The sequence below is a fragment of the Scatophagus argus genome, chromosome 11 (assembly GCF_020382885.2).
Source record: "Scatophagus argus isolate fScaArg1 chromosome 11, fScaArg1.pri, whole genome shotgun sequence".
Taxonomy (NCBI): domain Eukaryota; kingdom Metazoa; phylum Chordata; class Actinopteri; family Scatophagidae; genus Scatophagus; species Scatophagus argus.
Window position 1 is genome coordinate 23,609,159 of NC_058503.1, and position 23,885 is coordinate 23,633,043.

Genomic DNA, 23,885 nt, shown 5'->3' on the forward strand with positions numbered 1-23,885 from the left:
GGTATGGTCAGCATTTCTCCGGGCGTTGGGGGCTACTGTTAGTCTTTCGTCTGGTTACCATCCCCAAACTAACGGGCAAACCGAGCGGGCTAATCAGCATTTGGAATCCACCCTGAGATGTGTGGCGGCCTCTAACCCATCCACCTGGAGTGCCCATCTTCCCTGGGTGGAATACGCCCACAACTCCCAAACCAGCGCCGCCATCGGTATGTCTCCCTTTGAGGCGTCCCTTGGATACCTACCCCCGCTGTTTCCGGGCCCAGGAGGACGAAATTGCGGTTCCCTCCGTGCAACTTCACCTTCGGCGTTGCAGACGGGTGTGGGATGAGACTAGACGGGCCCTGCTTCGCTCTACTCAGGCAAACGAGCGTTCCGCCAACCGTCACCGCACTCCCGCCCCCCCCATCAGGAGGGTCAGTCCGTCTGGCTGTCTACCAAGTCTGTTCCCCTACGCACCGAGTCCCGCAAACTTTCCCCTCGTTTCATTGGTCCCTTTTCCATCCTGAAAGTCATCAATCCTGTGACGGTGAAACTCCGGCTGCCTGCCTCCATGCGGATTCATCCCGTATTCCACGTTTCTCAAATAAAGCCTCACCTCTCCAGTGCTTTGCAGCCTCCCGCCACGCCCCCTCCACCTCCCCGTTTGATTGATGATGCGCCTGCCTACACGGTTAACCGGCTGTTGGATGTCCGTCGCCGGGGCCGGGGCCTCCAGTATTTGGTGGACTGGACTGGGTATGGTCCGGAGGAGCGGTCCTGGGTTCCTCGGTCCGCCATCCTGGATCCCCGCTTGGTGAGGGCTTTTCATTCCGCCCGTCCTCACGGGCCTGTCCGTCCGCCGAGAGGCGGTCGTTGAGGGGGGGGTACTGTTAGGATTGTGGCCGAATATTCGGCTATCTTCCCTTTGTTTTGGTTTTTTGTTATTCTTTTTTCCTTCAGGCACGCCGGGGACAGCCGTGTCGGCGGGACGGGGAATTGGAGCTGAGTGCCATCACCTGTGTCATTTAACCCACCTGTTTCCTGTTCTCCGCTCCTTATTTAAGGACCTGGCCTGCATCCACTCTCCGCCAGTTCTTCAGCTTTCCTTCGCGGTAGTACTCGGCAAATGTTTAAAACTCTTCCTGAAAAAACCTTTTCGTCTCCTGATCCTCCGTTTCTTTCAGATCGCCAGCTCCAGTTCCCCGTCCGGCAGTGACGGCGTCCTTCGTTGTGTTTAAACCCTCCTTTTGAGGACACCTTTTGTTGTATTTTTACCCTCCGTTTGAGGACACCTTTTGTTGTATTTCTACCCTCCGTTTGAGGACACCTTTTGTTGGTTTTTGTGCTAATAAATCTCCTAGTGAGAACCCGCACCTGGATCCTCCTTCTCTCCATATATAGTTCGCTAACAATTCCCTTGTGTTGCTTTCATTCTTACTCCCTTTATTTTTAGCCTGTAATATTTTATTGTTCACAGATGCTTTCAATTGTGCTTTCGCCTTCTCGCACTGCAAGTCAGACATGGTATAACTTTTATTTTGGGGGGGAAATCTCCTTCATGTTAAAGTGCTAGTTCATTAGAGAATGTCCAGTGGTCAAATACTTCCTGCCAGGGTTGAAGTGCCAAAGTCTATTTCGTTGTTCTCAATAAATTCATTTTACTTCAGTTTTGTCCTGCACTTCTGTCATTCAATTCTTTCTCATTAGTCTTTCCTGATTGGAATAACATTACCTTACAGAACTCCATAAAGACTGAAAAAAACTGCAGGACAAAGTATGTAAAATATTGGATATTTTATTAAGAAGCCTTACATTATAGAAGCAGGGGCCACCCTACATATTTGATATTCACTATTAGTGGAGGCTGTAAAGCTGAATTGATTTTGATCAGTGTATCAGGTCAGTGATCAATGATCCACTACCATTGGTGCAAAGTTAAAATCATCAACATTCAGGTGCATTTGTTCTAAAGCAGAAACAAAATTTGCGGCAGCTGATTAAGTTAAATACAACGGGACATTTGCAGTCCCCCGATTTCAATCCAACTGAAATTATATTGTAGCAGACTTTACGATATCACCAAATATCAGGTTGTTGTCCAAAGAATCAGTTTCATATCGTATTGTAATTCATACTGTGATTTTCTCTCCAAAGTGTCAGGAAATCAAGCAGAGCCCGCGGCTCCTGTGAGAGCATAAATGGCAGTTGAGTTTGAATGAAACATCATGGCTACCGCAGTGCCACCAGAGTACCTGCCCATATACTCACATATGCTAAGTTAAACACCAGCCATAAAATAAATGAAAGACGATGCAGTCGGCGTACCGTTCCCGACGCAAGACACACTGTAAAAGTAAAGGATGTTGTTCAGAGCTGGTGTCCAATTTGTCGGAGCTACGGATCCGATAACTCACTGATAACGGTAACTCAGGTCATGTGGTGTTAGTTCAAACCCAGCAAACTGCAGCGCTTCCAGGATCATCTTTGAGGACTGTGGTCATGGACCGATTGGCAACACATGGTTGTACGATCAGCGTGCATGTGTGGCCTCTCCGAATCCTTCCTATGACTCAGCCTACAGCTAACATCTGTATACTGAGTACATTAGCTATTTGACAAATAAACACTATGGACCATTTGCCAAATACTCATGGGAGGCAGAAGTTTACTTGGATTTCTGTCTGAACACAACCGGCGTCTCGTTCCCACTTTTGTCTCTCAATCAGCTTCAATACTTTGGTTTTGAGCTGCTCTCAATGTTGCACACAGGTTCAGTAAAAAGACAGATAGAAAAATACATACAACCAAGAACAAGGACAACAAAGCTGAACAAGATGGATTCAAATAAACATAAATGATATGGACATACAAATTGGGTAAAACACATATATGTGTTGCATATGGGGCGGATGGTTTCCTGTGGCCGGTGATGTCCTGCTGGACGCGGGTCATTTGTGCACTTTTAAGCATAGCTTCTCCTTCCAACTCTGATCTCCTTCATCAGCATGTCTCATTTAATAAATAATAGAATAAGAAAAAATTCTGTTGTGTTGACACAGTCAGCCTGATGAAGAACACAAGAAGAAACATGTTGGGCTCACAAACTTCTTTATTTAGTGTTGCAGTATTTTTGATCTCTTAAGTTCTCTTTAAACTGCAGTCATTTGTTTAGTCATTACATTAATGAAGCCGATGATGCTCTTTACTGATTCACAGAAATCACATCTCTAAATGATTATGACAGGAGGACAGTGACTGTGCAGTTATCGTTTGTTTGTTCATTAGATCTTGTTACTTACACAACAGCTTCTTGAGGTGTTTAGAAATTTCTTTCATTTTCAGTCCATATATGATTGGATTAAAGAGAGGATGATACAGGATGATTTGTAATGTTATTATGAAGCGGGCAGTTTTAGGAAAATCAGTTTCCAGTCGCAGTAAAAGCACATCAAACATACTCAAACAGGAAAAGTTGATTAATACCATCAAGTGTGGTAAACAAGTCTGTGCAGCTTTTCTTCTGACTTCTCTACAACTTCGATAGGATATTATAAATATTCTGGTGTATGTAAAAAGGATAAAGAGCACAGGTAGAAATACATTATTTGCCAAAGCATACAAACCATATATATTCAGCAGTCTGGAACTCTCACAGTGAAGTTTGTAAACTGTGCTGTTACAAATGATTCCTTTGAAAGTAAAGTTACAGAGTTTCTTATTAGCATTCATTACAGGTGGTACTGCCGTCTGACAAACAGGCACAAGCCAAGCTAAAGCCAGAAATATACTGACAGTTGTTTTCCTCATGATAGCTGGATACTGCAGAGGTTTACATATGGACACATATCTGTCATAAGACATGGCTGCCAACAGTAAGAACTCTGAACCTCCCAAAGAGTAAAATATAAACCACTGAAAGAGGCAGGCTGAATAAGATATGATCTGTTTCTCAGATAAAAAGTCAATCAACAGCTTTGGGTAGATCACAGTGCTGAAAACAAGAGAGTTGATTAACAGAGCTGCAATGAAAATGTACATGGGCTCATGGAGGTTTTGATGAATCCAGATGAGATACACAACAGTAGAATTACTGCAGATTATTAGAATATAAGCTGTGAACATGATGACAAAATAAAGATATCTGTATTTGTACAAATCCACGTACCCATCAACAGTTATATATGTTACATTTTCCTTATTGTCCATTAGGATAGCATGAGGACTAACATACTCTATGTAGTATTTCAAACTAGATCACCCTTTACTCACTGATCTGGCTCTGATATGCACTTGTGTGTTCATTGAAATGTTTCAGGAAACACAACATCCTAAAGTGAGCTGCTTGAGTCTGTGCACAGTTTTTATGAGCTTTCATCACTCTGTGGATCTCATTAAGATTTTCATCAAGTGCTCCTTTCATCAACAACATTACGACGTGTCAGAGCTAAAACTCACGGGGCAAATCAGGCCTGTCACCTCATTTTATGTGGCCTGTGAGAGTTTACAATTAAAATAAGTTGCACATTACCATTCTGCTGCTACAGTGCTGCATTCCCCAGGATTCTGAGGTTTTTTTCAGCTAATTAAAAAGTAGTGAGAAAATTCTGAGTGCTAATACAATAAAAGAAATTCTGTTGTTTTGCAGCTTCAGTATTTTTAAATTCATGAAAGTGATTATGTTCTTTGCTGTGCATTAGCGCTGCAGAAACAAATCCTCACTTTAAATATCTCCCAAAGATCACAGAAATGACATTTCTAAGTTATTATGGTACAAAACAATGACTCTGCAGTTATCACTGACAGTACATTACACTATATTACTTACTGAGCAACTTCTTCAGGTGTTTATACATTTCCCTCATTTTTAGTCCACATATAATTGGATTAAACTGAGCATCATACGGAATTTTTTTGTAGTGTCATCATGAAGTGTACAGTTTTGGGGAAATTTTCCAGTCACAGTAAAAGTACATCATAAACAGTTAAAAGGGTAAAGTTGATTAAAACCATCAAGTGTGATGAACAAGCCTGTGCAGCTTTTCTTCTGACGTCTCTGCTACTTTGATCAGATATTATTAAAGCCTTTGTATATGTAAACGACATATGAAGGGACAGGGTGAAGTACAACATTTGAAAATATAATCAAGCCATATCATTGTGCAATGCTTTCGCTTCGTGGTCCTCCTCGATGATCTCTGACGGTTGGGTAACTGACGGTTCACCATCAACTGCTTCGTTTATCTAACCGCTTTTTCCCCACTCAGCGACACATCTGCTGAGAACCCGACCCTGGTTATTGCCGATTCTGTTTTGCGATATGTGAAGCCGACACCAGCGACTATAGTCAAATGCATCCCGGGGGCTAGAGCGGGCGACATACAGGGCAATCTAAAGCTGCTGGCGAGAGATAAGAGTAAATATAGTAAGATTATAATTCACGTCACTGCTAATGACACCCGGTTACGCCAGTCGGAGGTCACCAAAGCTAATCTGGAGTCGGTGTGTAATTTGGCAAGAACTATGTTGGACTCTGTAGTGTTCTCTGGTCGCCTACCAAATCTGTGATGACATGATCAGCCATGTCATCGCTCTGTCGCTGGCTGTCACGGTGGTGTCCAGAAATTGAATCCCATAGAATTAGTGTCAGTGCCTTGTCCTCCCATAGTCAATTCAATTTCAATTCAATTCAATTTTTTTAAAGTGCCAATTCATAACACAGTTATCTCAAGACACTTTACAGGTGTGTAAACAACAAGATAAGAGAATCAGAGAGAAACAGGTCCCAGGGCAAAACCCCACACTGAGTCAGCATTTGGTGACAGTGGAGAGGAAAAACTTTGTTTTAACAGGCAGAAACCTTGAGCAGAACCAGACTCAGTGAAGATGGCCTTCTGCTGTGACTGCCTGGGAGGGAAAGGGGGGAGAAGAGAGACAGGGAGATGGAGAGAGACAGGAGAGGGAGAGAGGACAGACAGGGAGGATAGAGAGAACAGTGCAAAGCAATAGCAGCAGGATCCGGGAAGGCCATGGATAGGGTTCTGGATCCAACAGCACTATCAGTGCAGTAGGCAGGGCCATAGAGGGCTCAGGATCCAGCAGCAGTACCAGGCCTCAGGAGGGCGGGGTAGGAGATTCTGGATCCAGCAACTTGCTCCGGAAGTGCTAAGGAAAGATGGATCACAAGAGCTCCGGGGGAGAGGACGAGTTAGTACTGTAATGGTGATGGGACATGATGAGTGAGTCCCCCTGCTCTGAAAGTTCAGTGTCTAAGGATCTCCCCCAGCTATCTAAACCTATGGCAGCACAGCTAGGGGTTGGTCTAACTATAGGCTTTGTCAAAAAGGAGGGTTTTAAGTCTACACTTAAACATAGAGAGGGTGTCTGTCGTCTGAACTGAGGCTGGTAATTGGTTCCACAGAAGAGGAGCTTGATAACTGAAGGCCCTGGCTCCATATTTATATTTGGAGATTCGTGGTGTTACCAGTAAGTCTGAATCTAAGGAATGCAGCATCCTAGAGGGCTGATATGGTTCAATGAGATCAGTGATATATGATGGTGCCAGACCATGCAAGGCTTTGTAGGTTAGGAAGAGGATCTTAAATTCTACTCTAAATTTTACTGGAAGCCAATGTAGAGAGGCCAGCACAGGTGAAATGTGGTCACGCCTCTTAGTCTTAGTCAGGACACGAGCTGCAGAGTTCTGAATGAGCTGCTGAGTCCTGAGGGACTTTTTAGGGCATCCTGACAAAAGAGAGTTACAGTAATAAAGCCTAGAGATAACAAAAGCATGGATGAGCTTCTCAGCAGCATCTAAGGAAAGGACATGCCTCATTTTTGCAATGTTACGAAGGTGGAAGTATGCAGTCTTTGGGATTTGTTTTATGTGAGTGTTGAAAGACAAGTCCTGATCAAAGCTAATATCCAGGTTCTTTACAATGGTGCTAGAGGCAGGAGCTAGTCCGTTATGAAAGGCTTGAACCAGCTTAAAGCAGTTCCATTTATACCAATTTGATTTTCTAGTCTCTGTAAAAGAATCTGGTGATCAACACTATGAAATGCAGCACTGAGGTCCAGAAGGACAAGTACTGAAACACTGTCCTGGTCAGAGACCATTAACAGGTTGTTGGTGACTTTTACTAGTGCGGTCTCTGTGCTGTTATGTTCCCTAAAACCTGACTGAAAGACTTCGAATAGGCTGTTATTGCGAAGATACTTGCACAGCTGACTGGCGACAACTTTCTCCAAAATTCTTGAAGTGAAGACCAGATTGGAGATAGGCCTATAATATGCTAAAACCCCTGGATCAAGAGTGGGCTTTTCTAGCAGAGGTTTGATTACAGCAACTTTAATCCTCTGTGGGACATAGCCTGATGTCAGGGACAAATTAATAATGTCTAGTAAGGAGATGCCAAGTAAAGGGAACACTTCCTTAAGTAGCCCAGTAGGAATAGAATCTAAGAAACAGGTTGTGGATTTAGAGGAGGAAAGGATAGAAGCCAATTGTTGATGGTTGATAGGAAGAAATGAGTCCAGGTACGTATCTGAGTTAGTGGTTATCTCTAATGCGGCTGCATTCACGGACAAATTTGTGGTAGGTGATGCTAGGAGGTATTGAACGTTATCTTTAATGGTTACAATTTTTTCATTAAAGTAGTTCATGAAATCCTTGCTGCTGAGATGTGGAGGAATGGATTGCTCAATAGAGTTATGACTCTGGGTCAGCCTGGCTACAGTGCTGAATAGAAACCTGGGGCAGTTCTTATTTTCTTCTATGAGTGATGAGTTATAACTGGCTCTGGCTGTACGGAGTGCTGCCTTGTATGTTTTTAGACTATCTTGCCAGGCCTGATAGAATTCATCCTTTTTTGTTGAATGCCATTTCTTCTCTATGTGTCGTGATCTTTGCTTTAACTCGTGTGTTTCCTGGGTGTACCACGGAGCAGAGCTTCTTCTAGTTCTATTCTTTTTAGATCGAGGTGAAATTAGGTTGAGCGTGCTGTGCAATGAGCCTGCAATGCTATCAACAAAGTTATCAATGTCATGGCAACTAGGGGTAGTGCATGAGTCCCCTGACACGCTGAGCCTGGGTATTGTACTAAGAATCGACGGAACTGCTTCCTTAAATTTGGCTATGGCATTATCAGACAGACATCTAGTGAGAGTGCTTCTGCTCGGTTCTGTGCAATCGGCTAAAAGAAAATCAAAAGTTATTAAATGATTGATGATGTCAGATTATCTTGAACAGCTCCTCTACTACGTACATCAATTTTAGGTCTAAATAAACGAGGAACAGACACAGTCTCTATGGGGTTTTGGGCAGGTGACTGCTCTAAGAGAAGCACAGAGAAGTGTGTAGCACTGCAGCTCTGCCTCCTGGTGTCAGCTCTGAACTGTCAGGGTGTTGGGATGCTGATAAAATTGGCCAAATTACTAGAAATAAGAGCTGCTCCGCCCAAAGTGGGATGGATGCAGTCTCTCCTAATTAGACCAGGTTTTCCCCAGAAGGCCTGCCAATTGTTAACAAAGCCCACACCATTTGCTGGGCACCACCTCGATAACCAGCGACTGAAGGATGAATAGCGGCTATACATTTCATCACTGGCCGAATTGGGCAGGGGTCCAGAGAAAACTACAGAGTCCGACATTGTTTTGGCATATGAACACACCGACTCAACATTAACTTTAGTGACCTCCGATTGGCGTAGACGGATGTCATTACTGCCGACGTGAATAACAATCTTACTGTATTTACGTTTAACCTCGGCCAGCAGATTCAAATTTGATTCAATGTTGCCCGCTCTTGCCCCAGGACAAAAAGGTTTACTATAGCAGATGCCTCTCTGAGAATGCTGTAGACAGAGTTAGGGATGCAGTCCCATCACAGCTCTCTTCAGCACTATGTACTAGTACAACAAAGCATACTGATTTAAATATTATATATTATAGTATAACTCAAATATCTGAACACTGAAGCTCTCTCTCTCTCTCTCTCTCAACCCAACCTGTCAAGGCAGATGGCCGCCCATCTACTTACATATAAGGCCCTAAATGGACTCGCCCCAACATACCTGCAGGATCTAATAGTCCCATATATTCCCAATAGAACACTCAGATCACAGAGTGCAGGTCTACTTGCAGGTCCCAGAATTCACAAAAGTGGAACGGGAGGACGAGCCTTTAGCTATCAGGCACCCCTACTGTGGAACCAGTTGCCAATCTGGGTTCAACAGGCAGACAGCACCTCCAGTTTTAACACCAGACTTAAAACCTTTCTGTTTAGTAAAGCATATAGTTAGCCTCAAACAAAGTGTGTAGGGCTGGTAGGCATAGTTACAGTCACTTCGTGATATACAGCCACAGGTAGAATAGGTCTGACTAACTATTGTCAGGATCAGGCTCAAACAGGACTCAGATGCAGAGATAGTTGCACAACTGCTGTCTTTATTCGTATTCTCAGTCTTGAGTTTCTCACACAGAGTGATGAAACAACAGGCTATCAGATTACCTGAGGCGGAGAGAAGCGTGACTATGAAATCTACTAGAGAAAAGAAACAAAAGAGCTTTTAAGATTTCCGAGGGAAATATCTACTCTAACTACAACTGAAAACGGTCCCATAGGAGGAAAGAATAACTAGAAAAGAAAAACTAACTGGAGAACAAAAAATCACTCGCAAAGCTGAGAACAAAACTACTATCTACAAAGATAACTACTAACGAACTAAAAATCACTCCTAAGGAGGATAACAAAAGCAAAGCACAAAAACCTGATACTATTCTATAGATAAAAGAGATCTAAGCTATGAAAATTACAACAAAAATTCACTCTGTGACAGAGGCAAGAGTTACTTTTCAAAATAAACAGGAAATGACGAGACATAAAACCAAAACGAGACAATACCTCACCGCTGTGTGACAACTGTTAATCTTTAAATCTCTATCATAGCTAAGCTGCTATAGGCCTATGCTGCCGGGGGACACAAACATGATCCACCAAGCAGTTCCCCCTCCTCCTTTTCCTCTTCTTCCTCTCCCCTCGTCAGATTAACATACAGTTCATTATTTTATGTCACTAACTGTGTGTCCAGTTCTCCTCGTAGTTTTGTGTCTCTCCCTCCCTTTCTCTCTCTCCCTCTCTCTCTCCGTATCTTTCTGCAGGTATCTCTCCATCCAGATCTTCATGTTGAACTGCATCCGGCCCTACGACCAACCCAGTGTCTTCTGTGCACCGACTATCAGCGGGGTGGTTCTCCCTTGCGGGCCGGGTCCTGCTCAGGGTTTCCTCAGCATTTCACCATGCAGCATTTCATAATAATTTCATTATTATAATTTCAGTCTCGTGAAATGTTAAAATCATATTGAGGTGGTATGGAAAGTGAAACTGAACGGATGAATGAAAATTTTTATGAGTTGAGATTTTGTTTTATTTGTCTTTTTGGTAATGTCATTCTCATGTTGTTAACTGCTTTCCTGCCTGTACAACATCCACTGCACGTCTGCCCGTCCTGGGTGAGGGATCCCTCCTCTGTTGCTCACCCTGAGGTTTCTCCCAGTGTTTTCCTGTTAAATGTTTTTCTGGGAGTTTTTCCTCAGTTGATGTGAGGGTCGAAGGGCAGAGGATGTTGCTGATGTTATGTTAAGCCCTTTGAGACAAACTACTTGTAAAAATGGGCTGTACAAATAAAGTTGTCTTGTCTTGTCTTGAGCCGGGGATCCGAGGTTTCTGCCTTCTAAAAGGCAGTTTTTCCTCCCCACTGTCGCCAAGTGCTTGCTCAAGGGAGAATGTTGGATTCTCTATATTACAATTTAATTAAAGAGTTTCGTCTAGACCTGCTCTAATTGGAAAGTGTCATGAGATAACTTTTGTTGTGAATTGGTGCTGTATAATAAACTGAACTGAATTGAAAGTATCAAGATGTATGGAGAGGAAGTGGTACTCCTCCAAATCAGTTGAACTCCAGACTGCCTGGGGAGATAGTTTACTGATGTATGAAAAGGCCCTTCGGAAAGCCAGAACACCTTATTATTCATCATTAACAGAACAAAACAAGAACAACCCCCGTTTTCTCTTTAACGCTGTAGCTAGCCTTGTATTCCCGCAGCTGTTAGTAGTGAAGACTTTGAGTTTCTTCACCAATAAAATCACTAACATTAGAGAAAAAAATCTATCAAGATCTCTCCACAATAGCCAATATAGTCCTCCAATTTTAGTCCTAATTCACCTCTGGACAGCTTCCTGTCCATAGACCTCCCTGAGCTCACCTCCAGCATTAATAAATCTAACCCAACTACATGTCTCTTAGACCCCATCCCAACTAAGCTCCTCAAGGATGTCTTTCCTCTGATTGGGGCATCCTTATTAGATCAGATCAGCTCATCTTTAACAACACGTTATGTGCCACAGGTGTTTAAAACTGCTGTTATCAGACCTTTACTTAAAAAACCTTCACTTGACCCAGACATCTTAGCAAACTATAGGCCGATATCCAACCTCCCGTTTGTTTCTAAGATACTTGAAAGAGTAGTTGCAAGTCAGTTAACTGATCACCTACGCAGGAACAGTCTGCTTGAAGTGTTTCAGTCTGGTTTCAGAGCCCATCACAGCACAGAAACAGCACTGGTTAAAGTTACAAAGGACCTCCTCATGGCATCAGACTGTGGACTTGTCTCTATACTTGTTCTACTGGATCTCAGTGCTGCTTTTGACACTGTAGATCACAGCATTTTATTACACAGATTAGAACATGAGACTAAAATCACAAGGACAGCACTAGGCTGGTTTAAGTCATATTTATCAGATAGATTTCACTTAAGGTTAATGATGTTTCCTCATCACTATAAGGATTAATCATGGTGTTCCACAGGGTTCAGTGTTCAGGCCGATCCTGTTCACTTTATACATGCTCCCTCTAGGAAATATTATTCAGAAACATGGCATAAACTTTCATTGTTATGCTGATGATACGCCGCTGTACTTATCAATAAAGCCTGAAGAAACAGAGCTGTTAGCCAGACTTCAGGCATGTCTTAAGGACATAAAGGACTGGATGTCTTTTCAGGATCTAATAGTCCCATATAGTCCCAGTTGAACACTCATGAATTTGAATTCAAATTCTCATCTTTGGTCATGAGCTCTGAGTAGTGACCGAAAGGATGGAATCACAGATACATGTGGCTGAAATGGGCTTCCTCCATAGGATGGCTGAGTCAGGAGCTCTGACCTGGTCCATGGGAAGAACAATTGACTGGATATTTTATTTAGAGCAAGGAACAAATGGAGTCAAATTCAGTGTGCGTGGACACATACTTGGCCAATAAAGGTGATTCTGGCCCTGAACTGTTCTGAGAGGAAATAGAATTTAATATTGCATAGCTTATGATGATCATTGCTGCTGCTGCACTGCAATTTCCCAGCCTGGGATCAATAAAGTATATCTATCTATCTATCTATCTATCTATCTATCTATCTATCTATCTATCATTGGTACTAAGCTGAACTACAGTACAGACATTGTTTGTTTGTTTGTCAGTCTAATAATTGTAATTCAGCTCATGAATAAGTAGAGATTGTATCCAATATGTCATTGTTTCACAGCAACAACTGCATGTTGTGTATCTCTTTCAATCAAATTTGAATCCACTTTGCCTCACAAGACACCAAATCACAGTCTGGAGTACATGATTTCGCTTTCAAGGTATTTAATTTAAAATGCTGACATGCTCATTTCATGACCTACATGAGATTTAACAACACACCCAGACAATGTAAGAAAATATGGAATAATACAACATTAGTGGTTTGATGATTTGGTTTTCTGCAGTGAATGAAAAAGTAAGTGAAATAATTAACAGTGAGAAAAGAAGAAAAAAACTCTGGTGTTTTGACACAGCAAACCTGATGAAGATCCTAAAAGGAAACATGCTGGGCTCACAAAAGTTCTTCATTTAGTGTTGCTGCAGTGTTGATTGTTTTGTTAAAAAGAACAGTCTAGTTCATAGACATTATTCATTACATTGATGAAACTGATGATACTCCTTACTGTACACGAGTGCTACAGAAACAAATCCTCACATTAAGGTCCTTTTCAAGGATCACAGAAATCACATCTCTAAATGATTATGACAGGAGGACAGTGACTGTGCAGTTATCGTTTGTTTGTTCATTAGATCTTGTTACTTACACAGCAGCTTCTTGAGGTGTTTATAGATTTCTTTCATTTTCAGTCCATATATGATTGGATTAAAGAGAGGATGATACAGGATGATTTGTAATGTTATTATGAAGCGGGCAGTTTTAGGAAAATCAGTTTCCAGTCGCAGTAAAAGCACATCAAATGTAATCAAACAGGAAAAGTTGGTCAAAACCATCAAGTGTGGTAAACAAGTCTGTGCAGCTTTTCTTCTGACTTCTCTACAACTTCGATAGGATATTATAAATATTCTGGTGTATGTAAAAAGGATAAAGAGCACAGGTAGAAGTACAAGATTTACCAAAATAACCAAACCATATATATTCAGCAGCCTTGAACTCTCACAGTGAAGTTTGTAAACTGTGCTGTTACAAATGATTCCTTTGAAAGTAAAGTTACAGAGTTTCTTATTAGCATTCATTACAGGTGGTACTGCCGCCTGACAAACAGGCACAAGCCAAGCTAAAGCCAGAAATATACTGACAGTTGTTTTCCTCATGATAGCTGGATACTGCAGAGGTTTACATATGGACACATATCTGTCATAAGACATGGCTGCCAACAGTAAGAACTCTGAACCAGCTAAATAGTAAAATATAAACCACTGAAAGAGGCAGGCTGAATAAGATATGATCTGTTTCTCAGATAAAAAGTCAATCAACAGCTTTGGGTAGATCGCAGTGCTGAAAACAAGAGAGTTGATTAACAGAGCTGCAATGAAAATGTACATGGGCTCATGGAGGTTTTGATGAATCCAGATGAGATACACAACAGTAGAATTACTGCAGATTATTAGAATATAAGCTGTGAACATGATGACAAAATAAAGATATCTGTATTTGTACAAATCCACGTACCCATCAACAGTTATATATGTTACATTTACTCTGTTATCCATTAAGTTAATCCAGACAAACTGTTAACAGACAAGACTACTTTCAGTCTTTAAGTCACGATTACATTAACATACCTCATGCAGCAGCTCGTGAGCTTGATTGCACGTGTGTTCGTTGAAATATTGCAGGAACGACAAAAATTGAAAATGCTGACAATGAACTCACTGAGTTTGTGGGCTGTTTTTATATCAGTTTGCATTGTCCTCCACGGATCTCATTAAAGTCTTCACCAAACACTCCTGTCATCTGAACAGTTTCATCAAACTCTAGAGATTTGAACCTTTTTTTGAATTTTACTGGATTCTTGCCTCTATCACACTTTGCAACTGCATTGCAATCCTTATTACTACAGAAACAGTTTTTAAGTGTTTTATGTTTATGTTGACTGGTTACAGTCTTTGCTGAGCAATACATTATGGGAACATTCAACACTAAAGAAAGGCAAATAAATGTAGAAAAAACAAAATGAAAAGTTGAACAAACAAAAACCAAACAAACCCCCATCAGACAAGATGAGATGCAACTCACGTCTGTACAGGAGTATTCATAGCCTTGGAGGCGAGGCTAAGTGAGTTAGCGCCGTACTCTAGATCATAGTCCAGCAGCCCCGGTAGCTAGCCAGCAGCAGTTAGCCTGTGCGGACCGGCCTGGCTTAGCTGCTGTTAGTCCCCGAGCAGCCGGGAAGTCAGGGAGGTTGGGTGGCGGTTCAAAGGAAGTGTAGCCTGAAACAAAGGCCCGTGGTTCCCCACCAGCTGCTTTACGTATTGAAACGTTTTTCCCCACTCAGCGACACACCCACTGAGAAACCAACCGTGGGTATTAGCGATTCTGTTTTGCGATACATGAAGCTGACACCAGCGATCATAGTCAAATGCATCCCGGGGGCCAGAGCAGGCGACATACAGGGCAACTTAAAGCTGCTGGTGAGAGATAAGCGTAAATATGGTAATATGGTAAATATAGATTGTAACTCGCGTCTGCGCTAATGACACCCGGCTACGCCAGTAGGAGGTCACCAAAGTTAGGGTAGGGGTGGTGCGGCTCTTATTTCCACCAATATGGCCAAGTTTATTAGACAACCAACCCCCTGGTTGTCTAATAAACTTGAGGCCAGGAGGCAGAGTCGCTGTCTTACACACTTCTCTGCTGCTTCTGTAGGACTGCCGCTGTAGCTGACGCTCGCAGTACGGCAATGTGTTAACATGGCAATGCCAGAAGTTAGGGTGCAATCATCGTATTTGAGTTCTGATTGTTTTTTGTTCGTGTGAATTTGTGGTGGGGCATCCTGCATTATGATCTATGATTCTGTTGTGGCACCTTGCTGAAATGTTTCAGTTAAATTATTGTGAAAAGGTCACTTCCTGTGTAACATTAACCGGAACTTGAGAGCGGGAACTGAGGGAGAGAGGAAAAGAGATGCGAGATGACTGTCTACTACTGGCTAACCAGGCCTACACGGTAATTATTCTGAATACGGAAATCCATGTACTCCACGTCCTGCAACAAGCTACAGTTTTAAGGCGAGCAGCGGTATCGCTGCTACACATCCGACAGCAAGCTACGGGTTTCAGCGGACACTCCGTGGAGCGGTTTCGGGCTGCAGCGTAGGTGCTCAGGTTGGGCAATTATTATGTCTCAGGAAGTTGATGGATAGAATATAAGCTACCGATTAATCATAATAAGCAAGACATTAAAGGGATTTTGGACAATCAAAAAATCTATTGAATGTTCTGATAATAATTGCTATTGTTTGTTGTCTTGCTGAGAACACTTACATTTATTTGACTTCAGTAATTTGAGAAAGTAATCTCAGGTGCTGGTTAATTATTAAGGGTGTCATTTTTGTGTTATTTGGTTACTCATTGCCAATTATAGCCACGATATATCCTTGTAACTTACCTTACTTACCTTGCTTTCTCCATATGGTAATTATTGAAGGTTCAAAATGTCTCAAAGTGGTGATAGTCAATCTGATATCATGTTACATTCGCAAGATATCGGGGAGCTAGATGAGGGAAAAGTAAGAAAATCCTCTCGTGAAAGACGGATAACACCAAAAATGCAAGAACCGAAAGAGCAAGACTTAATTCAAAAGGAGAAAAAGTTTAAAACAACGTATGAAAATTGGAAAAAAGGAGTAAAAGGTATTCGTACAAGGCCGAAGCAAGAGTGCTCTGAAGGTGACATGTATCACACGATGGATGAGGCTGAGATGTTTGACTCCAAATTAAAGGAGCTGTATGATAGCATCCGAATCCAAACTACACCAAGCCAAGAAATTTGGTGGAAAGTTGATGCATGCTCTTCTGTCACAGCAGACTTATTGCAGTTGATGAGAGTGCGGCTCACTGAAGGCGGAGGTCAGTTTGACGCTGAGGCAGAGGGATCAAGATTACGCATGCTACTTGATAATGAATATGCTAGGTCCATATATGGATCCACGGTTTCCAGAGTTGTTGGCTGCAAAGAGAGCTGAAATTGATATGGGAGCTGCCATTGAAACTCAACGTCTCGAGAATCAGAGAGACATTGATGTTATTCAAGCAAAGCTAAATGTTTACACTGAAGAAGAGACAAAGGGAAGGGGTGGATCATGCAGTCCTCTATGTAACAAAGTTAATGATACAAACCCATTCACTCACCCCATACCAGGTCAAGAACAGCAAGCTGTAAAAAATGAGACATCCTTAGTACAAGCATTACAAGAATCCTTAGCTCTCACTTGCCTTCCAACCCCAGAACCTATTCTATTTTCAGGAGATCCTCTGAAGTTAACAGAATGGAGCACAAGCTTTAAAGCTCTCATAGAAAGACGATGCTCTAATCCAGCAGATAGGCTGTTCTACCTGCAAAAGTACATAACAGGGGAAGCAAAATCTTTTCTTGAGGGCAGATTCTACAGGAAAGACGAAGAAGCCTATCAACTAGCGTGGAATAGGTTGAATGCTAGATATGGACATTCTTTTGTAGTGCAGCGGGCCCTCAGAGAGAAGCTAAATGCATGGCCAAAGATTGGTGGAAAAGAGTATATCAAGCTGAGAGAATTCAGCAATTTCCTCCAAACATGTAGTAATGCCATGTCTCATATAAAGGGTTTACAGGTTCTGAAGGACTGCGAGGAGAACCAGAAAATGCTGGTCAAGCTTCCTGAATGGGTGACAACCAGGTGGAACCGCTACGTCTCAGAGGAGCTGGATCAAGGCTATGACTACCCAAGCTTTCACGAGTTTGCTTCGCTCATCGCTAAAGAGGCACGTATTGCATGTAATCCAGTGTCATCCTTACATGCTTCAAAGCACTCTGCAGAGACCCCGGTAAGAGAGATGAAGCGCTCAAAAGCAAACACATTTGCCACAAACGTGAAGGCTCCAGTTTCATCAAGCTCCACATTCAAACCAGAATGGCAAACAGGCAAGTGTATTTGCTGTGGAGAAAACCACTCCATACATAAATGCAAAAGGCTAACAGAAATGTCTGTAGAAGAAAAGAGCGTGTATACATGAGAACAAGTTGTGTTTTGCATGTCTGAGAAAAGGTCACAACTCTAGAGATTGTAGAAACAGAGCCATGTGTGGCATATGCAGAAAGAGTCACCCAACTCCATTGCATGAAGATCGTTTCCCAGCAGTTTCAAAGCAAAGTGCAGGTGGAGAAAGCACATCCTCATTATCATGCAGTGTGAAGGGAGGAAAAGGTGGTAGCACTTCTATGATCGTGCCTGTGTGGATTTCAGCACCTAACGCTCCTGATAAGGAAACCTTAGCATATGCACTACTCGACACACAAAGTAGTAAGTAAGTAGTAGTAATGTTGTGCGACTTAGTAGGAGCAATTTGGTTATTGGCAAAGAATCAATGATTATGGGAAATAATCATCAAAGTAAAATCAGTGTATGCTTAATACACATAAATATCGGGGCACCACCCTGTCACCAGGGACCAATAGCCAAATTAATTAATGGGAAAACAGTCTCTTAAAATTGTGAAGGATGATTCCGAGCACTGGCTGTCATGAATTCAGCTGTTATTACAAGTACATACACAATAACCACAGACAACGACAGGTTAAACTATAACAGGATTTATTAAACAGCAACAACCATCCATAGATAAGTATCACTTTATAATAAACACTATTATAATCTAAGTTTTATCAACACACATTAACTATTAACTAAAGATAACACAGGTACAGCAACAAGAGTATATCTATATACAGGAGTGTGTGTGTGTGTGTGTGTGTGTGGGTGTGTGTGAGAGAGACCGATGACAACAAAAGTATGGAGGCTAACAAGCTAGCCAGGTAGCGGCTAACAAGCTAGTGGCTAAAAACAAACAAGATGGCGGTTAGCAAGCTAGCAGCTAACAAGATAGCAGCTAACAACAAGCTAGTGGCTGACTACAATTAAGATGGCGGATGGCCACATGAGGGGAGGAGCTACAACCAGAATGGCGAGTGGGGAAACTACAACCAAAATGGTGGAGGACTACAGGAGGAGGGGTCAGCACACCAGGATGAACAACCACATAAAGGATGACTCAGCAAACAAAACTAGTCACACGCATGTGATGACTCAGCAAAACCCAAAATGACTACGGAAGAATACGCCGGCCGTATTATTCAGAGCCAAGATGGTGATAACCAATGTGATGTTGCTTATGTGGTCACAGAAGAGAACGATGGGCGGAAGCCTTTGAGCGCCACGTACCCCTTGGTTACGGTTCGTGATCGCGTGCTCGGACTTTCGCCTCACCGTTCAGAAAGAAGAGTGTGAGGAAAGATAGAAATGAAAATACAAGAAACACAACCCAATAAAATAATCCACTCTAATTCTTTAGAGACTCGCGTGTCACCACACAATAGCGGAGTCAGTAAACCGGAGCTTATCTGCTCAGCTATTGGTCCTTTAACTGGTGACGCGCGGTCTCGCTGAAACGGCGGAAATGACCGACCGGAAAACAAAATCAATGAATGCAGCACTTAAAAGTTACAGAAATCATGTGCAAACAACCCTACGTTACACTATCTCTGCCCAGACATAAGCCTCTTACGTTGCGTTGCTCCGATCATTCGGAGTTTGAAAGAATGATCCGCTTAAACGTTCGCCGCGTCGTCCTCGGCGGGATGCTGGCGGTCCGTTATCTCAGATGATGCGGAGTGTTGATCTCTCGGCGGCAGCGGAGAAAATCACCGGTGAAAAAGTTAACAAACTTTGTTTCGTCCTTAACAAAGTCGGCGCGCGGCTCGTTAACGTGCGATCAGCTGATTGTTCAGCGATCCACGTCGGAAAAAGGAAAAAAGGAAAAGTTACAGGAAAAATACAGCAGTCTGTTTCTCGGCCTGCGAGTTGCAGAACTGTGACCCGGGATCTAAAATGATGTTAATCAAAACGTTTGATTGTTGCTCCCTTTTGGCGGTTTGGACATTTGGAGAGCCTGGAGAAGCTCTCACTGTCACAGCACGCACGGGGAAAAAGCGCATGCTGATGGTCGCAGTGACCTTTTATTACCTGAGTGACGTCACCTCGGACCCCCGTGGAGATGGCTGGCACGCAGCCAATGTCCGTGCTGGTTCTGAGTTTAAACTCAGGAATTTATGACTAGTTGCACATCATGAGTGGGGTCTCTAACAGTTGGTCACTCTAATTCAGGCTTTATGGGTTACATGTAGGCCGCTCTATTGTTCTCCAGAGCGCATGGCCAGAGATCCCAACAGTAAGTAGCAAAAAGCTTCAGGCAGCGTTGCAGCCAGTAAAACTGAAGCTCTCCACCATGATGGGGAAAGATTCAATTGTGGAAAATCAAAGAGTATGTGATCTCAAAGTCAGAGGTTTCTCCTCAAACATTTCCATCAACTTACCTCCGGCCTACACGAGAGACTTTATTCCTCTTGACCATGCACGTATCCCCACCTGTCAAACAGCCAACAAATGGAAACACCTTATCAACATAGCCCAAGAGATACCCCCATTAATGGGCTGTGGTGTTGGATTATTGATTGGCTATGACTGTTCGAGAGCGTTAATTCCAAGAAAGGTCATCACTGGGGGTGACTATGAACCCTACGCCATTAAAACTGATCTCGGTTGGAGCATTCTGGGAAGTGTGCCTCAGCATGTGAATGCTAAAGATGTGACTGGTCTTTGTCATCGGGTGTCTGTTGGAGAACTGCCACCTATAACGCCACCTTCGGCCATTAAGGCTCTTGAGTCCGATTTTGCAGACACAAAATCATGCGACAAAAGCATATCTCAAGAAGATATTTGCTTCCTGCAGATCTTAAGAGGAGGAATTCAACAAAACGAGCATGGTCACCTTGAGATGCCTCTCCCCTTTAAGGTACGTCCTCACCTTCCAGACAATAAAAAGCTGGCCTTGGCTCGACTGAAGCACCTTAAAAGGAAGCTGGACAGAGATCCCAAGTTCAAAAGGGACTATGTGAGGTTCAAGGAAGGTGTGTTCAAGCATGATGAGGCAGAGAAAGTAGACACCCAACCAGAGCCTGGGAAAACCTGGTATATCCCACATCAGGGGGTTTACCACCCCAGGAAACCAGACAAGATCTGGATGGTTTTTGACTGCTCTGCAAAGTATGAAGGCACCTCATTAAATGATCATTTGTTAGGATCTGACCTTACAAATGGTCTCACAGCTGTACTATGCCGTTTCCGTAAACATCCCATTGCAGTCATGTGTGATGTGGAAAAGATGTTCCACCGGTTTCATGTCAGCAAAGAAGATAGGGGCTATTTGCGGTTTCTCTGGTGGGAAAATGGGGACACAAACTCAGAACCCACAGAATACTGCATGAAGGTGCACCTGTTTGGAGCATCATCTTCCCCTAGCAGCGCAAATTATGGCATGAAACATCTTGCCAGTCAGAGTGAGAAAGAATGCCCCTTTGCAGCTAGCTTCATCAGGAATCATTTTTACGTTGATGATGGCCGCATAAGTGTGCAATCGGTTGGCGAGGCAATTAAGTTAGTGAAGGAAGCCCAATCTGTGTGTGCTAAAGGAAAGTTGCACCTTCACTAATTTCTTTCTAACAACCGAGAGATACTTGATTCCTTCAGCATTGCAGAATGTGCTGAGGAGGTAAAAAATGTTGATCTCAGTCATGATGACTTACCGGTGCAAAGAGTGCTAGGTATAAGATGGAACACTGAAAGTGACAACTTCACCTTCAAGGTGACACCTGATGAGAAGCCAGCGACACGACGAGGGATTCTCTCAGTCATGGCCTCTTTATACGACCCTTTAGGGTTTCTAGCTCCATTTATTCTTGAAGGAAAAAGAGTGCTGCAGGAGATGTGTCAGAGAGGTACTGGGTGGGACGAACCACTACCCAGGGACTTGAAGTTCAGGTGGGAGACTTGGATGAAGGATTTGGAAAACCTTGAGGAGATCGAGATTCCAAGATGCTTCATACCTAACAGCTTTGGTGAGGTCCAGAGAGTTGAGCTACATCATTTTTCTGATGCGAGCAGTCAAGGGTATGGTCAGTGCTCTTACATCAGATTGTTGAGCAAAGAGAAAGTGCACTGCTCCTTGGTCATGGGCAAAGTGAGAGTTGCACCAACTAAAATAGTCACTATACCAAGGTTGGAGCTAACTGCGGCAGTAATCTCAGCAGCCATGATACAAGAGATACAAGATAGGTTTATTTGTCACATACACAATCATACACGGTACAATGTGCAGTGAAATTTTTTATGTCCCTGCTACCCAAAAATAGGTAAGTAAAAATTAAAAATTAAATATTGTAAAATAGAAACCTTATTAAAAATAAAATTAAAATGTGAGAATGTGCCATATTTACATGTGCAGTATTTACAGGTAGTGCAGGTGGGAGTAGGATTGTCCAGTTTAATGCTCACTGTTGAGCAGACGGATGGCCTGGGGGAAGAAGCTTTTCCTCATCCTCTCAGTGTTGGTTCTCAGGCAGCGGAACCGACGGCCTGATGGCAACAGGGAGAGGAGTGAGTGTCCGGCTTTAAATATATGAACACTGAAGCTCTCTCTCTCTCAACCCAACCTGTCAAGGCAGATGGCCGCCCATCTTGAGGTTTCGGCCTTCTAAAAGGCAGTTTTCCTCCCCACTGTCGCTAAGTGCTTGCTCAAGGAGGAATGTTGGGTTCTTTATATTACAATGTAATTAAAGAGTTTCGTCAAGACCTGCTCAAATTGGAAAGTGTCATGAGATGTTGCTGTTGCTGTGAATTGTCCCAGAGGGCCTGGAGAGATTGTCTATTGACATATATAAAGACCCTTCATACAGCCAGAACGGTTTATTATTCATCATTAATAGAGCAAAAAAGAACAACCCACGTTTTCTCTTTAACGCTGTAGCCAGGCTGACAAAGAGTCACAGTTCTGTTGAACCTTGTATTCTTGCAGCTGTTAGTAGTGAAGACTTTGAGTTTGTTGACCAATAAAATCACTAACATTAGAGAAAAAAACGCTCCCCTAATTTAAATGACAATCCAAGGGTGACTCAGATGAGGTTGACCAGTGTTGTGTCTGCACACCAGGAGGGAATGGACGTTTGTGAAAAGTATTGGAGGAGAATCGGACAAGGAAAAGGCTAAAAAGACTTCGAAGGGACTGTCAGTAAGCGCTGGAGTGACGCTTGCCTCGGTTTTCGTTTAAATTAATTGATTAATGTATGCAACAGTTCGTGCTGTGATTTGTTGGACGCACTTAAAATGTTTTCAGTTTAAAAGTACATATTAAATATATTAATTCATTTGAGTAAAACTGTAAGAGGCCCCTCCCCTTTCAAGTGTGGCAAAGCTTGCCCAAAAAAACACTTGACAAACATCCATCCATCCATTTTCTATACTGCTTATCCTCAGGGTCGCAGGGGGCTGGAGCCTATCCCAGCTGACTACAGACGAGACTGGTCGCCAGTCAATCGCAGGGCCAACAAACAAAGACAAACAACCACACACTCTCACACTCACACCTAGAGGCAATGTAGAGTAGCCAATTAACCTAATGTGCATGTTTTTGGTATTGTGGGAGGAAGCCGGAGAAACCGGAGAAAACCCACACAGGCACAGGGAGAACATGCAAACCCCACATAGAAGGGCCCAGACCGGGATTCGAACCTGGAACCCTCTTGCTATGAGGCGACAGTGCTAACCACTGCACCAGAAGGAGAGGGAGAGGAAGAAAGAGCTCAGTGCATCGTGGGAGATCCCCGGCAGTCTAAGTCTATAGCAGCATATCTAGGGGCCGGCAAGCCCTGTCTATGAGCTTTATTAAACAGGAAAGTCTTTGGTCCACTCTTAAATGTAGAGAGGGTGTCCGCCTCCCGGACCGAAACCGGAAGATGGCTCCATAGTAGAGGAGCTTGATAACTAAAGGCTCTGGTTCCCAATTTACTTTTGAAGACTCCAGAAACCACAAGTAGCCCTGCATTTTGGGAACACAAAGCTCTGGTGGGATAATAGGGAACTATCATCTCTTTGTGATAGGATGGTGCCTGACCGTTCAGGGCTTTATATGTGAAGAGGAGAATTTGAAAATCTATCCTGAATTTTATAGGTAGCCAATGGAAAGAAGTCATTACAGGAGAAATATGATCTCCTGTTGTGTTCCACAGGGTTCAGTGCTCGGGCCGATCCTGTACACCTTATACATGCTCCCTCTAGGAAATATTATTCAGAAACATGGTATAAACTTTCATTGTTATGCTGATGATACCCAGCTGTACTTATCAATAAAGCCTGAAGAAACAGAGCTGTTATCCAGACTTCAGGCATGTCTTAAGAACATAGAGGACTGGATGACCTCCAATTTTTTACTATTAAACCCAGACA

General features: G+C 42.9%; 2 protein-coding genes across 2 annotated transcripts; both read right to left on the reverse strand.

Annotated features, from left to right (window-relative positions):
* Nucleotides 1-1,539: 1,539 nt before the first annotated feature.
* Nucleotides 1,540-5,336, reverse strand: LOC124066867 (olfactory receptor 11A1-like). The gene has a single exon (XM_046403686.1). The coding sequence runs from the start codon at nt 4,183-4,185 to the stop codon at nt 3,271-3,273; it is 915 nt and encodes a 304-aa protein (XP_046259642.1). The 5' UTR covers nt 4,186-5,336; the 3' UTR covers nt 1,540-3,270.
* A 7,728-nt stretch (nt 5,337-13,064) lies between these two features.
* LOC124066871 (olfactory receptor 11A1-like) lies at nt 13,065-14,135 on the reverse strand. The gene has a single exon (XM_046403691.1). The coding sequence runs from the start codon at nt 14,062-14,064 to the stop codon at nt 13,150-13,152; it is 915 nt and encodes a 304-aa protein (XP_046259647.1). The 5' UTR covers nt 14,065-14,135; the 3' UTR covers nt 13,065-13,149.
* Nucleotides 14,136-23,885: the final 9,750 nt, after the last annotated feature.